Below are 13,071 nucleotides of genomic sequence, written 5' to 3' on the forward strand. Positions count from 1 at the left end.
TTTTGCCCAATATAGGATTCTTCCTCAGCAGTTTTCCCTGTTAGCGCTTTAAATATAAATTCCCACTGCCTTCTTGCTGTCAGGGTTTACGATGAACACTTAATCTTATTGAAGCTCCCTCATACGTGATACATTGCTCTTCTCTTGCAGCCTTCAGAATTCTCTCTTTATCTTTGGCATTCAACAGTTTGATTATGATTTGGAATGGTGAGGGTCTGTTTGGATATTGCTGTTGTTCATTGAGTTTCTTGGATGTGCATATTTCTGTCTTTCACTAAGTTTGGGAAGTTTTCAGCCACTATTTCTTCAACTGTCCTCCCTGTCCATTGTCTATTTCTTCTCCTTCTGGGACCCCCACCATGCATATTTTGGTACGCTTGATGGTGTCCCACAGGTTCCTCAGGTTCTGTTCACTTTTTTCATCCTTTATTCTCTCTGCTCCTTGATGATTTTAATTGTCTTATCTTCAAGTTCATTCATTCTTTCTTTAGCATGCTCCAATTTTCTGTTGAGCCCCTCTAGGGAATATTTTATTTTGTTACTATGGTATTCAGTTCTGTTTGGTTCCTTTTCATAATTCCCATCTCTCTATTGATAGTCTCTTTGCATTTATCTATCATTTTCTTGATTTCCTTTAATTATTTGTCCATGTTTTCCTTTAGCTCTTTGGGAATATTTAGGATTGTTTTAGTCTTTTTCTGGTCCATCCCAGGTCTGGCCCTCTTCGCTGAAGATTTCTAATACTTAATCTCCTTTGTATGGGCCATCACTTCCTGTTTCTTTGTATATTTCATAATATTGGACATTTTGATTTCTTTTTTGTATGCTGTATGGTTGGCGTCACATTTCATTATTTTTCCATGTGAGTATCCTGTTATTTCAGCACTGTTTGTTGATTTTTTTTTGGAGGGGGATAGTGCACGGGCCGGTATCAAACCCAGGTCTCCCACGTGGCAGGTGAGAATTCTACCACAGAACTACCCTTGCAACCCCCTATTTTTTTGCACCCCCTATTTTGATATTTTAATATGTTATTGCTGGAAGTTAGACTCTGAGGCATCTGTCCCTTAAGCCTGTGTCCGGCTAGTGTTATGATAGAACGTTCCTTGAATGCTAGGAGTTAACGAGGAGGAGAGGAAAAGAAGGATAAGGACGTGGAAAAGGAAGAGGAAACACCTTTCCCAGTCTTTGTGCGTTGGCTTAGACATGCAATGAGTTGAGAGAATAGCTCCAGGCCACAGCATAGGAGCCTCCCTGATTGTTTTTATTCATGTCTTGTTTTGAGCATGAGTATTTGCATGTAGCCGTAGAAATTCCCTGATTTATAGATACAAATGTCTCCTTTTCCTTAGGAAACTGTTTTCTCAGGGCTGGGCACTGCCTGAGTATGTTCTTCAGCCAGCAACCCCTTGCCTTAGGCTCTCCCACAGCATTCTATAGGAGGTCTCTGTGAGCTGCCTGTACATGCAGGGCAAGCTCTGGGAAGGTGGGCCTGTGACAAATGTCCTGGTTCAGATGTTCAGGCTGCCCCGCGACAGATTGGCAGTCATACATTTCCCAATATGTGCACAAGAGTTATTGTGCACCCTCTGGACCCAGAACCAGGGGCTGTCACTGGGAGCGTGGGCCAGCTCTGGGCTGAGCCGGGAGGGGTGGGAGAGGGGCCAGCCAGGATGCCACGATGTCCTGTACTGTTTTTTTAGGTAAAAAAGGGAATTTTTATTTAGAATGAGAGAAATAATTTCAGCAAATTAGAATTTTCCAAGAGCTCATAAATACCACACAATCACAAAATTGCCCAAACACGATATTCTTAAACAACTGTCTGACATAACTCTATAATACGTTGTTCCTGCATTTTTGGCTGCCCAATTTTTTTTATGCAACTTTATTGAGATATATTCCCACACAATATAAACCATCCAAAGTATACAATCAGTGGCTCACAGTATCATCATATAGTTGTGCATTCAACCCCACAATCAATTATAGAACATAAATAAAAAGAAAAAGAACACCCAAAACATCCCATACCTCTTATCCCTCTCCTATTATATATATATATGTGTGTGTGTGTGTGTGTGTGTGTGTGTGTGTGTGTTTGTCTTTATTTTTTACTTAACTACCCATACCCCGGGCAAAGGGAGTGTCAGTCACAAGGCCTTTACAGTCACATGGTAATATGACAAAAGTTGTATCATTATACAGTCATTATCAAATGTTAAGTCCACTGGACTACAGCTCCACAATTTCAGGTATTTCCCTCTAGCTATTCCAGTACACCAGAAACTGAAAAGAAATATCCATATATTGAGTCGGTAGTCATATTCGTTTGCCGAATCCTAATTTGTCAGTTACACCTCCTTCCTCTCACCTGATCACTTTCTCAATGTTTGGGGATATCTGGGCAAATGACTATTTTAACGTCTTTGTGCTAAAAAGGGGTGTTGATCTCATGGAGTGGGGGAATGAAAATGATGTTCTTGGAGATACTGGTACCTCTGGATTTCAGGGCTTATCTGGCATAGGAACAATCTGGATATACTATCGCTTTGTTTTCTTTTTTTGGGGGGGTGGGGGAGTGGTGAGTGCATGGTCTGGGAGTCGAACCCGGATCTCCCACATGGAAGGAGGTCATTCTGCCACTGAGTATCCTATCGCTTTTAAGTTGCCTTTTTCTTGATTTGGCACTTAACTTGTTACGGTAATCCTTTAATTGTTAATTGTTTCTGAGTGCTTTGATAAAGATATTTCTGCCAGTTCTTGCTGGTTGTTGAACGCTTCTGTTGGGGAGACAGAGCCTTGGAGTGTTTTGATCAGGGCCCACTTCCCTATTATTAACCTCTTCCATTAGTGTGGTACATTTGTCACAATCAACAAACCAATACTGATACATTATTAGGAACTCAAGCTCATGGTTCCCACCAGGATTCACTCTTTGTGTATAAGGTTCTAGGCTTAGCACAGTTACACACACACACACACACACACACACAGCTTTTCTATATACTTCACTGGTCCCTGTGTCTGGAAAGCTCTTTTTTTCATCTTCCTTCCTGGCAGATTCCTGGGCATCCTTCTGTAGGTTTTCTTAAGAAAAAAAAAATTTGTGATTGTTGTTGAGATATAATTTCCATACCATAACACTCACCCTTTTAAACACGTACAACTCAGTGGTTTTAGGATATTCATAAGGTTGTGCTACTGTTACTATCTAATGCCAGGACCTTTTAAACTGTAAAACAGGAATTAATTAAAATGTTTTTAGTATGTAATACGTTCCTTTGGTTCAAAAATTTTAAAAGTCTTAAGAGATACCCATTGAAAAATCTCCCTCCTGGGCGTTAATGCTCAGTAGGTACAGATTTTCTGTTTGGGGTGATGGAAAAGTTTGGGTAATGGATGATGGTGATGGCAGCACAACATGGTGAATTCAAGCATAGCACTGAATAGTATACTGGTAATAGTTAAAAAGGGAACTCTTACGTTGTATATATGTTACCATAATACAAAATAAAACATTAAAAAAAATGTTTTCCAAAGTCTCCTTCCAACCCTGACTTCAGTTTACCCAGTTCCCAGCCTGCCAGCATACCTACTCTTATCAGCATCTGAGTATTCTTCAGGAATCTTATAATATGCATACACAAACAAATACAAATGTACAATTCCTTGTTTTCTCCTCTTTTCTTACAAGTGGACGCATACCAGACACAGTATTTTGCACTTTACTCTTTTTCATTTGACAATCTAGCTTGGAGATCTTTCCACGTCAGATATATTAAGAGCGTCCTCATTCTCTTTATAGCTGGCATAATTTATTTAACTCATCTCCTTTTGGAGGACTTCCTAATTGTTGCCAATCTTCTGGTATTACAAACAGTGCCCTAGTGGATAGTCTCGTGCGTATATGATTTTGTAGGTGTGTGACTATTTTTGTAGGATAAATTTCTACAAATGGAATTGTTGGGTCAAGGACTGTTGTGAAGTGTCACCAAACAGCTTTCCATAGGGCTTGAGGAATTTACAGTCCCACCAGCACCATATGAAAGGGTCTGTCTCCCCAAAGCATCACCCACAGGATGCATTATCAATCTTTGGGTATTTTTGCTAATCTGATAAATGAAAAATAATAATAGTCACAATTGTGTTTTTCTCATAATGAGATTGCTTACCCTTTCACACATGCCATTTGCATTTCCCTCTGTGAGCTCTGTGTTCACATTCACCATTTTACAGCTAGGTTGTTGGCCTTTATTTCATAGGGGTCCTTTATTACAGAGGGCAGCCCATTATTAATGCTATGAGTTTCAGACAGTTTTTTCTGTATTGTTTTGTTTTTTACTTCTTTTTGCCATGCAAAGAAAGAAGAAAAGGTGTTTTATTTTTATGGGGGCAAATTTATTAATCTTTGTTTTATGGCTTCTGCATTTTGAGCCATAGTTACAAATGTCTTCCCCACTCTGAAATTAAAAAAAAAATCACCTATGCTTTTCTATTGTACTTATATTGTTTCATTTTTTTATTTAAATTTTCGATCCATGGGGATTTATCCTGGTGTATAATATGAGATAGAAATTAATTTTGTTTCATTTTTTTCCCAGATACTAGCCAGTTGTTCCAGCATTCTTACATGACTAGCCCATCTTTTCCCCACTGACTTGAGATACCACAATGCATCGTATACATACATTGAATTCCCATATGTATTTGGGCCCATATCTGTTCCATCTGTCCATCTGTCTTTCCATGTACCAGGAACAAATGCTGTGATTATTGAGCTTTTACATGTTTTAATTTCTGGTGGGGAAATTCACTATGTGCAGCTCTTCTTTAGAGTTTTTTAGGATTTTCTAGTTTATATCCTCACCTCAACTTTAAAATCATCTCGTCCCACTTAAAAATCCAAGCCTGATGGTATATTTTATTGGGATCATGTTAAATGTATACATTAACTTAGGGAGAGCTGACATCTTTATGTTGATGGTGCTTTCCGTCCATGGACATGGTAGGCATTTCTGTTTGCTCATAATGACTTTTGCCTGAAGGCCTTTCTTTAACTCCCCTGAACAGTTAATACCACTCTGTTCTGTGCCACCATTACACACCCTGTATACACATCTGTCTCACTCACTGTCCACACACATCAAGCTCATGTTGCAGGTGCTGGCTGAGTTCTGTCTCCCACACTGAATTGGGATGGCCATTTCTTTTTTAAAAAAAATTATTCTGATTATATATATAACAAAATGGCCATTTAAACTATTTTAAGTGCACAGTTCAGTGGCGTTAATTACATTTTCAGTATTATGCTACTGTCACCACCATCCCATTACCCAAACTTTATCATCTCTCCAAACACCCTAAACCCATTAAGCAATAATTCCCCATTCCTTCCTCCTCCCAGCCCTGGTAATCGCTAATCTACCTTCTGTCTCTACGGATTTGCCTATTCTGGACGTTTCATATAACCAGAATCATGCAATTTGTGGCCTTTCGTGTTTGGCTTCTTTTACTTAGCATTACATTTTCAGAGTTCTTCCATGTTGTGGTGTGGATCAGAACTTCATTCCTTCTCATGGCTGAATAATATTCCATGGTGTGGATAGACCTCATGTTCTTGATCCATCCGCCCATCAGTGGACACATGGGTTCTTTTCCCGTTTTAACTGCTGTGAAGAATGCTGTGATGTACTTTGGTACATGAGTGTCAGTTGGAGTCTCTGTTTTCTAGTCTTTGTGGTATATACCCAGGAGTAGAATTACTGGGTCCTGTGGTAATTCTCTGTTTAAGATTTTGAGGAACTAGGGAGGCCATTCTTACTGCTTTCTTTCCTCAGTGCCCGACACATAGCCAATATTCAATAAATGTTTGTTGAGTGAATAAGGAAAGGAAGGAAAAACCCTAAGTCATTCACCCTCAGCCTGGTTCCAGAACCACCTTCCCTTGCCTCACCTTGCAGCCTCCAGCCACCTCCATTTATCCCCTCCCCTCTCTACCCTCCACAGCTCTGAAATGCCCAGCCCACAGCAGCTACACATCCTGTGCTCCCTCCTGCCAGCCTTCCTGCGAGGACCCGGAGGGCTTGTGCCTAGGCTCCAAAAGGCCCTCCACATGCTTCGAGGGCTGCACGTGCCACCCGGGGTATGTGCTCAACGAGGACGAGTGTATGCCCAGGAGTCAGTGCAGCTGCAGGGATGCCCAAGGCACTACCTTCACAGTGAGTGCGGACCGTCACACCTTGGTGATGGAGCCTTCTCTTTCCTCAGCCTCTTAGCCTCAGGTGCCTGTATCTCTGCAGCTGGCCCTGAGCTGTGGAGGCTGATGAGCTGGGCCAGGTGAGCTCCAGCCCAGGCTGGCTTGGTAGCACATGGTTTGGGTTTTGGATCTGGGGGATCCAGCCAACCGGGATGTTACGTGGTGTAGCAGAAAGACCTGGGCCTGAACTTTGATTGCACTAGGTCACCTCTGTTACTTTAGTTTCCTCATCTGTAAAATGGCTCCTGAGCACAACATGTACAGAACATCCAGCACAGTGTCTCACAGAGGGGTACAAGGACTTGAGGGTCCAAGTGGAATCGTCCCTGACAGTTGGGGTGGCATATGCCCATGAAGTTATACAGACTGTGGGCTGCTCTCACTCCCTGGCTCATCCTGTGGCTTCTACAGGTAGGCAAAACCTGGCTGTCCCCCAACTGCACCAAGAGCTGTACCTGCACAAGAGGGCACATTCAATGCCGGAACTTCCACTGCCCCTTTGGTGCCCACTGCCAGCTCATCTCCAAAAGCAGAAGCAACTGTGTGCCCGACTGTAAGGGGCGCGGCTCGGGCAGGTGGAGAGGGGAATGCTCAGAGGTGGACAAGCAAGGAGACAGGGGAAGAAGGGGCTCAGTCAGGGGGTGCCACAAAGCGAAGGGACCCTGGCACAGGCATACGGGTGGGTTCTAATTCTGGTTCTTACCCTCTCTGGGTTTGTGTGCAGGTTACTGGTCCTCTCTGGGACTCATTACCTTATGGGCAAAAAGGGGATTGGATGAGGAGATTCTTGAAGGTTTTTAAATGGGGCTGGGAGAAGGAGAAAAGCTGAAGATCAAGTATCCAGGGAGTCCAGGGCTAAGAGGGAGTCCAGGGCTAAGACCTCGGGATGGGTGAAGGGAGCCCGGGGATGGTACTATCTGGGCACAGTCTCTTCTCAGTGCTTGCCCTTCTTGGCAGGGTTGGATTATTGTGCAGTCTTCGGGGACCCGCACTATCGCACGTTTGATGGTGTCACCTACCATTTCGGGGGCAGCATGACCTACGTATTGATAAAGACGGTGAACAGGCTGCCCACTGGCATGGAGGCCCTGCTCGTGGAGGGACGCAACAAGATGTATTTGCCCTGGAGCCCAGTCTACTTGCATGAAGTGTTTGTGAAGGTTTATAGCTATAGAGTCCAGCTCGGGCCTGGTTTGGAGCTTGTGGTAAGGGCCAGGCCAGGGTCGGGAGGATCTGGGGAGGCAGGCTGGGGTTTGGGGAGGCCCCCTTGAGCAGAGGGAGCCAGGACTCCCTATCTCCTGGGAAGCTCCTGGCGGGAGCAGCCTGGGCTTAGAATCCAGGAGCAGTGTCAAGCTCACCTCCTGGAGAGAGGCAGAGGAGGGAGATGGGATTAAGTCATAGGTTGGAGAGAGTCACAGGGAAGAGAGAAAGAAGGTAGTAAGAAGGTCAAACCCAGAATGCAGAAGTGCAGAGGGCTTCACGGTGCCAACTTTTTATAGGGAAGGGGTTGTGGCTGCAAAGGGAGTCACCTCATGGAGGCCTTGGCCATATGGGATGGCAAAGCCTACTGGGGCATCTCACACCACTGCATGACTGCCAGTGGAGGTACTGAGATGTGTGGGCTCAGAAAGGCAGGGAGGAGAGCAACGAAAGGTCAGGTTGGCCTAGATGCCCTGCAGCTTCCATCTTCCTTCTCTAGGTCAATGGTGAGAAAATGGCCATTCCGTTTAGGCCCAACAAGCATCTGCAGGTCTCCCTGCGAGCCCACCGCCTGTACCTGACCACTGACTTCAAGCTGGGCATCAGCTTCGATGGAAGCGAAAGTGCAGGTATGGGAGAGTGGGGAGAGGTAAGGGGAAGGGACCATTCTGGGATAGGGGAGGGGAAGCCACATCTTAGGCCAGCAGGTCCTGGCTTCTGCCTGGGATCCAGGCACCCAGCTCACTCTGGAGCCTCAAGTGGGTGGGAAAGAGAAGAGGCCAGAGAGCACAGAAGTGGGGCACCCATCACTCCTAGCTGCCCCCTTTCTCCTGCAGTGTTCTCCCTACCCAGCACGTACCATGGGCTCGTGCATGGCCTATGTGGGAACTTTGACAGGAATACCCTCAACGAGTACATGATGCCCAATGGCATCATCACCACAAGCTCCAAAATCTTTGGCAACAGTTGGGAGGTGCAGAAAGTCTGGGCGGTCCGCTACCGCTTTCCCAGGTGAGAGGGGCTGGCTTTGAGCCGCAAGGACGAGACTCTGGTGGGAGCAGACAGTGTCCAGGTGGGCGAGCGCCAACTGGGCACCTGGCCATGCTTGTTTCCCCTTCATGGCCTGTGTGGAGGAGGACACACGTGGGAGAACACAGGGGACCTGCCTCAGCTTGTTTTATTTTGTTCGTTGTTTGCTCTCCCAGTCTGAGGAGGGAGAAGCCTTCAGGGGTCAATGTGCTGGGCCCTTCCTTAGCCTCGGTTCCTAGTTCACCCTCCTTAAGCACCACCCCCCTCCGCCCCACAATCATCACCATGGCTTCTCCTCCAGGGCTGTGCAGGAGGAGGAAAAGGAAGAGGAAGGACAGCCTGGCTTCCAGGTGTCAAGGTGCAGCCCAGAGCAGCTGGAGCGTGTCAATACCACCCAGGCGTGCAGGGTGCTGGTGGACCCCCAGGGCCCCTTTGCTGCCTGCCACCAGACCGTGGCCCCAGAGCCCTTTCAGGAGTGAGTCAGGGGCCCTGCTTTGGCCTCTCTGTGGGTTCTGCTGCCTGTTTTCTGCCCTGTACTCTGTTGGGTTCACTTTTTCTTTCTCTCTGTGACCTCAGATCCTGGGGACCCTCCCCCCACTCCATCTGATTGCCTTCTGCTTGGCAGTGCCAGGCCTTCTACTGCGGGGCTGGGTCTCTTTGCCTCTCCCTCTCTGATGTCTGCCTGCCCCCACCCCTAGGCACTGCGTGTTTGATCTGTGCGCTGCCCGGAACCCCAGTGAGCAGAAGAAGATGCGCTGCCAAATCCTCGGCGGCTATGCCACCCTCTGCCAGGAGGCGGGCACTACCCTGATCAGCTGGCGGAACCACACGCACTGCGGTGAGGTCTTCGGCCCCACCCACCACCCACCAGTTCTGCCCTCTGCTCCACAATGATTTCCGCGCCCCTCAATTCTCCCCACTTGAAAGGTCAGGGCGTCTTTCCAACCTGACCCCTTCTGTGCACCCCCCATTCCAGTTCCCCTAATATTCCACCCAGGAGACCTCACCCCCAGCCTGGCCACCCCACCCTGTGCCTCCTCTCCGTGCCCATCTTTGCTCTGATGTCCCTTCATGTGCTTCAACATCCCTGACAAAAAGACCCGCATATACAGCAGTGCAGGACACCCGGCTTCCCTGCCTCCAATGAGTTCTGTGTCCTGTCTCGCAAGCTGGGTCCCCTTCTTTGAGCTTTTGGCCCCAGATTCCCCATATACTCTCCTGGCTGGTCCCAGCTGCCTTCTAACTGTGTTTCTGTCCCCTCAGCCTTGGCATGTCCAGCCAACACTGTGTATCAGGGCTGCATGACCCCCTGTCCCGCTTCCTGCGCCAGCCCGCTGGCCCCAGGGGACTGTGAGGGCCCCTGTGTGGAGGGCTGCGCCAGCATCCCTGGCTACATCTACAGCGGGACCCAGAGCCTCCCCGTCACCGAATGCGGCTGCACCAGCAATGGCAGCTATTACCAGGTGCAGCTGGGAGCTGGGGCCTCAGGGTAGCTAGGGCCTCAGGGCAGCCAGGATGCCAGGCCAGGACTCCTCCCTCTGACCTGCCTCCCTTTTCCAGCGGGGTGACAGCTTTGTGACCAGAGATTGCTCTCAGCGCTGCACCTGTGTCAGCCTGGGGGTCCTGCAGTGTGAGCCCTTCAGCTGCCGCGCTGGTGAGATCTGCACCGTGGCGAACCTCACCCGGGGCTGCTTCCGAGGTGAACCAATCCGCTCCTTGGCTTCAAGCTGACACCCACCCCCGGGGGCATTCTCACTTTGATCCCTCCTATTTTAGGGAGGGGTAAAGGGAAAGGGCCCCCCTGTTCCTTGGGTCCAAAGATCTCTTTTAATCTGTACTTCAGCACTTGGTGGTAAGCACATCATCCCCATTTCATAGGTAAAGAACGTGGACATCTGTAGCACTTCCCCAGAGCCTGGGGCTGGGTGTGGGCCCAGGGAGGGCTGCTGGCTGGTGGGTCTCTGTTCCATCTCTCCAAGCTCTCTGCCCCTGGCTCCCAGCCTCCACCCAGACTTCTTCCTGGCTGTGAATGTCCTACCAGAATTTGGGGCTCCTTACTCCCTGCTGCTTTCTCATGGGCCCCCCTACACCTTGGCAGAAAGCTCGTGTCTACAGAACCCCTGTCAGAATGACGGACGGTGCCAGGAGCATGGTGCCAACTTCACCTGTGAGTGTGAACTTGGTTACACGGGAGCCCTCTGCACTGAGCCTTGGGACATCCCGCCCCCAGGAAAGCCAGGTAAGTTCCCCATCCCGGGCTCCTTCCCCACAACAGCTGCCACTGAACTGTTTTATATCTATATATCTATATCTATATAATGTAATATATACATGCAGATATATATGAATCATATAATATATTCCTAGAGATGAGCAGACAAGGATCCTTAAAGAAACACAGAGTCCCCATGCTCAGCTCCCAACCACGGGCTCCAGAATCTTTTCTCTGAACCCCAGCTCCCTGCTTGGGCTGTTCCTCCACCTCTCGTATCCCTCTCGCCTCTCCACTGACTTCTGTTGTTTTTCCTTCTGCAAATCTCAAGCCTCTGTGCCAGTGCTTCTCAGGCCTTAGCTTTCCTAGATTGAGAGTAGGATAGCCTGTTAAAGCAGACATTGCAGGACTCCTTCCCACTTCCAGAGACCCTGACCTGGTGCGTCTGGAGTGGGCCCAGGCATCTGCATTCTTAACGAGCCCAGGTGACTGATGGGTGGATTCCAGGCTGCTCTTTGAGACATGCCCGCTCAACCTGGATGCCAAGGAGCCCCTAAAATGGCTGATGGGAGTTGCGTTTCCAGCAATAGTGTTCACAAGAGGCCTTGGAACCCCGATGGGCATCAACCTGGGGAAGGAGAACCCAGCCACTCCAGAGATTTAGGGGCAGTGAGGTCCCTTCAGGGCGGTGGCCGGGGTGAAAAGAAAGTGTTTCCTCTTCTACTCCGTAACCTCCCGTATCTTCCTACCCCACGTCCCATTTCTGTTCCCTGTGCCCCAGAAGCATCTAACATTGTGGCCATCCTCTTGGGAATGCTGGTGCCCATGGTAGTGACATTGCTGGCAGTGACCAGAGAGCGTCTTCACAGGAAGAGGCGGAGGTGCGTGCTGGGAGAAGGGTTGTGCGGGCTGGGGTAGGGGACAGTCCACGCAGACTTCTGACCCCAGGCTGTGACCCCACCTCCTAGGGAGCAGGCGCAGAGCTGGGACCAAGCCAGGCTGGTGGTGGCAGATGAGAGCCTACCCCATGACCCAGGCCTTTGGCTTGCCTGACGTGGCGGGCTGCGCGTTCTGTGGGGTTTTCTCGCTTTCTCCTCAGAGTTTGTTCCAGACACTACCTGCAGAGTCACCCAGTTTTAAGGTATCCTCAAAAAGAGGGAGAGAAAATAAAATTATTTATTTTTGAGATGTGAATTTCTATTTCAGTGGGGGCAGTTGGTCTGGAGGTGGGCTTGTGGGGGGGCTCTGCAGCTGATAGGTGTGGGGACCTGGGGCTGGGGCTGGGAGCGGGGCTAGGAGTGAGGAGAGGGTGTTGGCTCCGGCCTGGGGTGGGCATTCCTTCTGAAGCCCAGGGGAGCTCGTAATTGTTGGGACAGGCAGAAGGGACAGGGAAGGAAGACAGGAAGGAAGGCTGGGGTACTGGAGGACAGCTTCACTTTCCATCTCCAGCAGGAATCCTTGTTCTTAGAGGCCCTGTGCTCCCTGGGGGGAGTAAAAAGAGAATCTGAGAAGTTTTGCATTTGTAATGATGAGCTCAGTCACCTGGTAGAGGGCCAAGGATAGGGCAAGTGGCTTTTTCCAAAGGGTGAACAGGCTGTGACCCTCTGGGGCCTCTTTCCTCAGCCCCACCTCCTTTTCCCCAGAAGGCCTAGGGGTTGCTGTGGTAACAGGATGGGGTCTGGTGGGGGCTTGCTGAGGAGCAGACCTCTATCCAGGTTAGAGCCCTCTGCTCACTCCAGCCTGAGGCCAAGGAGCAGGCATCCAGACCCCTCCCTATACCTCCCACCGGGAAGGTCCCTGCTTGGGGGCGGGGGCTGGGAATCCCGCTTGGGCTTTAAGAAAAGGGGGTCAGGATGGAGGACCCAAAAGGCTGGAGGACTTGGGTTTGGGGATGCCAAAGCAGGCAGGACACTGGGTTCTAGAAAGGTCTCCTTATCCTTTATTTATCCTCTGGGGTGAGCTGCATGGCAGCCACCTTTGTTGAAGGATGTGAAACCACACTGGGTAGGGAAAGAGCCCCAGAAAGGGCAGGTATCACGCCCAGTTTGACTTTCCCATCCTTTAGCTGGGTGGGGGTAGCTCACACTCGGGGGCCCAGGGCTGGAACTGGGCCCACCTTAACCTGGGCACCATGGGGCACCCATGTGCTCACCTCCTGCCACAAGGGCCAGGCTCTGGCCCTTGACCTTCAGCCACTGTTGTTTTTTTTTTATCTGTCATCCCCTTGCCAGCCAAGGTCACCTTATCTAGCCTGGATGTCTGGTTGGCAGGGACACAGGTTGGCTGAGCCTGCATCCTGCTCCTGGACACATCTCCTCCTTCCATGGCAGTACTGAGTCCCCCGGCCCTGCCCTGTCTTGGGAGCACAAAG

General features: G+C 49.1%; 1 protein-coding gene across 4 annotated transcripts in view; it reads left to right on the top strand.

Annotated features, from left to right (window-relative positions):
* ZAN (zonadhesin) overlaps positions 1-11,886 on the top strand; it is a 39,829-nt gene extending 27,943 nt beyond the window's left edge. For 3 of the 4 annotated variants that reach the window (XM_077140819.1, XM_077140821.1, XM_077140820.1), the window contains exons 37-48: positions 6,010-6,221; positions 6,671-6,812; positions 7,217-7,464; positions 7,959-8,088; positions 8,296-8,470; positions 8,790-8,963; positions 9,187-9,326; positions 9,752-9,951; positions 10,049-10,187; positions 10,587-10,727; positions 11,482-11,581; positions 11,669-11,886. In XM_077140819.1, the coding sequence (XP_076996934.1) occupies positions 6,010-6,221; positions 6,671-6,812; positions 7,217-7,464; positions 7,959-8,088; positions 8,296-8,470; positions 8,790-8,963; positions 9,187-9,326; positions 9,752-9,951; positions 10,049-10,187; positions 10,587-10,727; positions 11,482-11,581; positions 11,669-11,753 (1,886 nt within the window). In that variant the 3' untranslated portion in view covers positions 11,754-11,886. The remainder of the gene's footprint in view (positions 1-6,009; positions 6,222-6,670; positions 6,813-7,216; positions 7,465-7,958; positions 8,089-8,295; positions 8,471-8,789; positions 8,964-9,186; positions 9,327-9,751; positions 9,952-10,048; positions 10,188-10,586; positions 10,728-11,481; positions 11,582-11,668) is intronic. The other variant, XM_077140822.1, reaches the window with a different exon arrangement.
* The last annotated feature ends 1,185 nt before the right edge of the window (positions 11,887-13,071 follow it).

This window comes from Tamandua tetradactyla, chromosome 23 (assembly GCF_023851605.1).
Source record: "Tamandua tetradactyla isolate mTamTet1 chromosome 23, mTamTet1.pri, whole genome shotgun sequence".
Classification (NCBI taxonomy): Eukaryota; Metazoa; Chordata; class Mammalia; order Pilosa; family Myrmecophagidae; genus Tamandua; species Tamandua tetradactyla.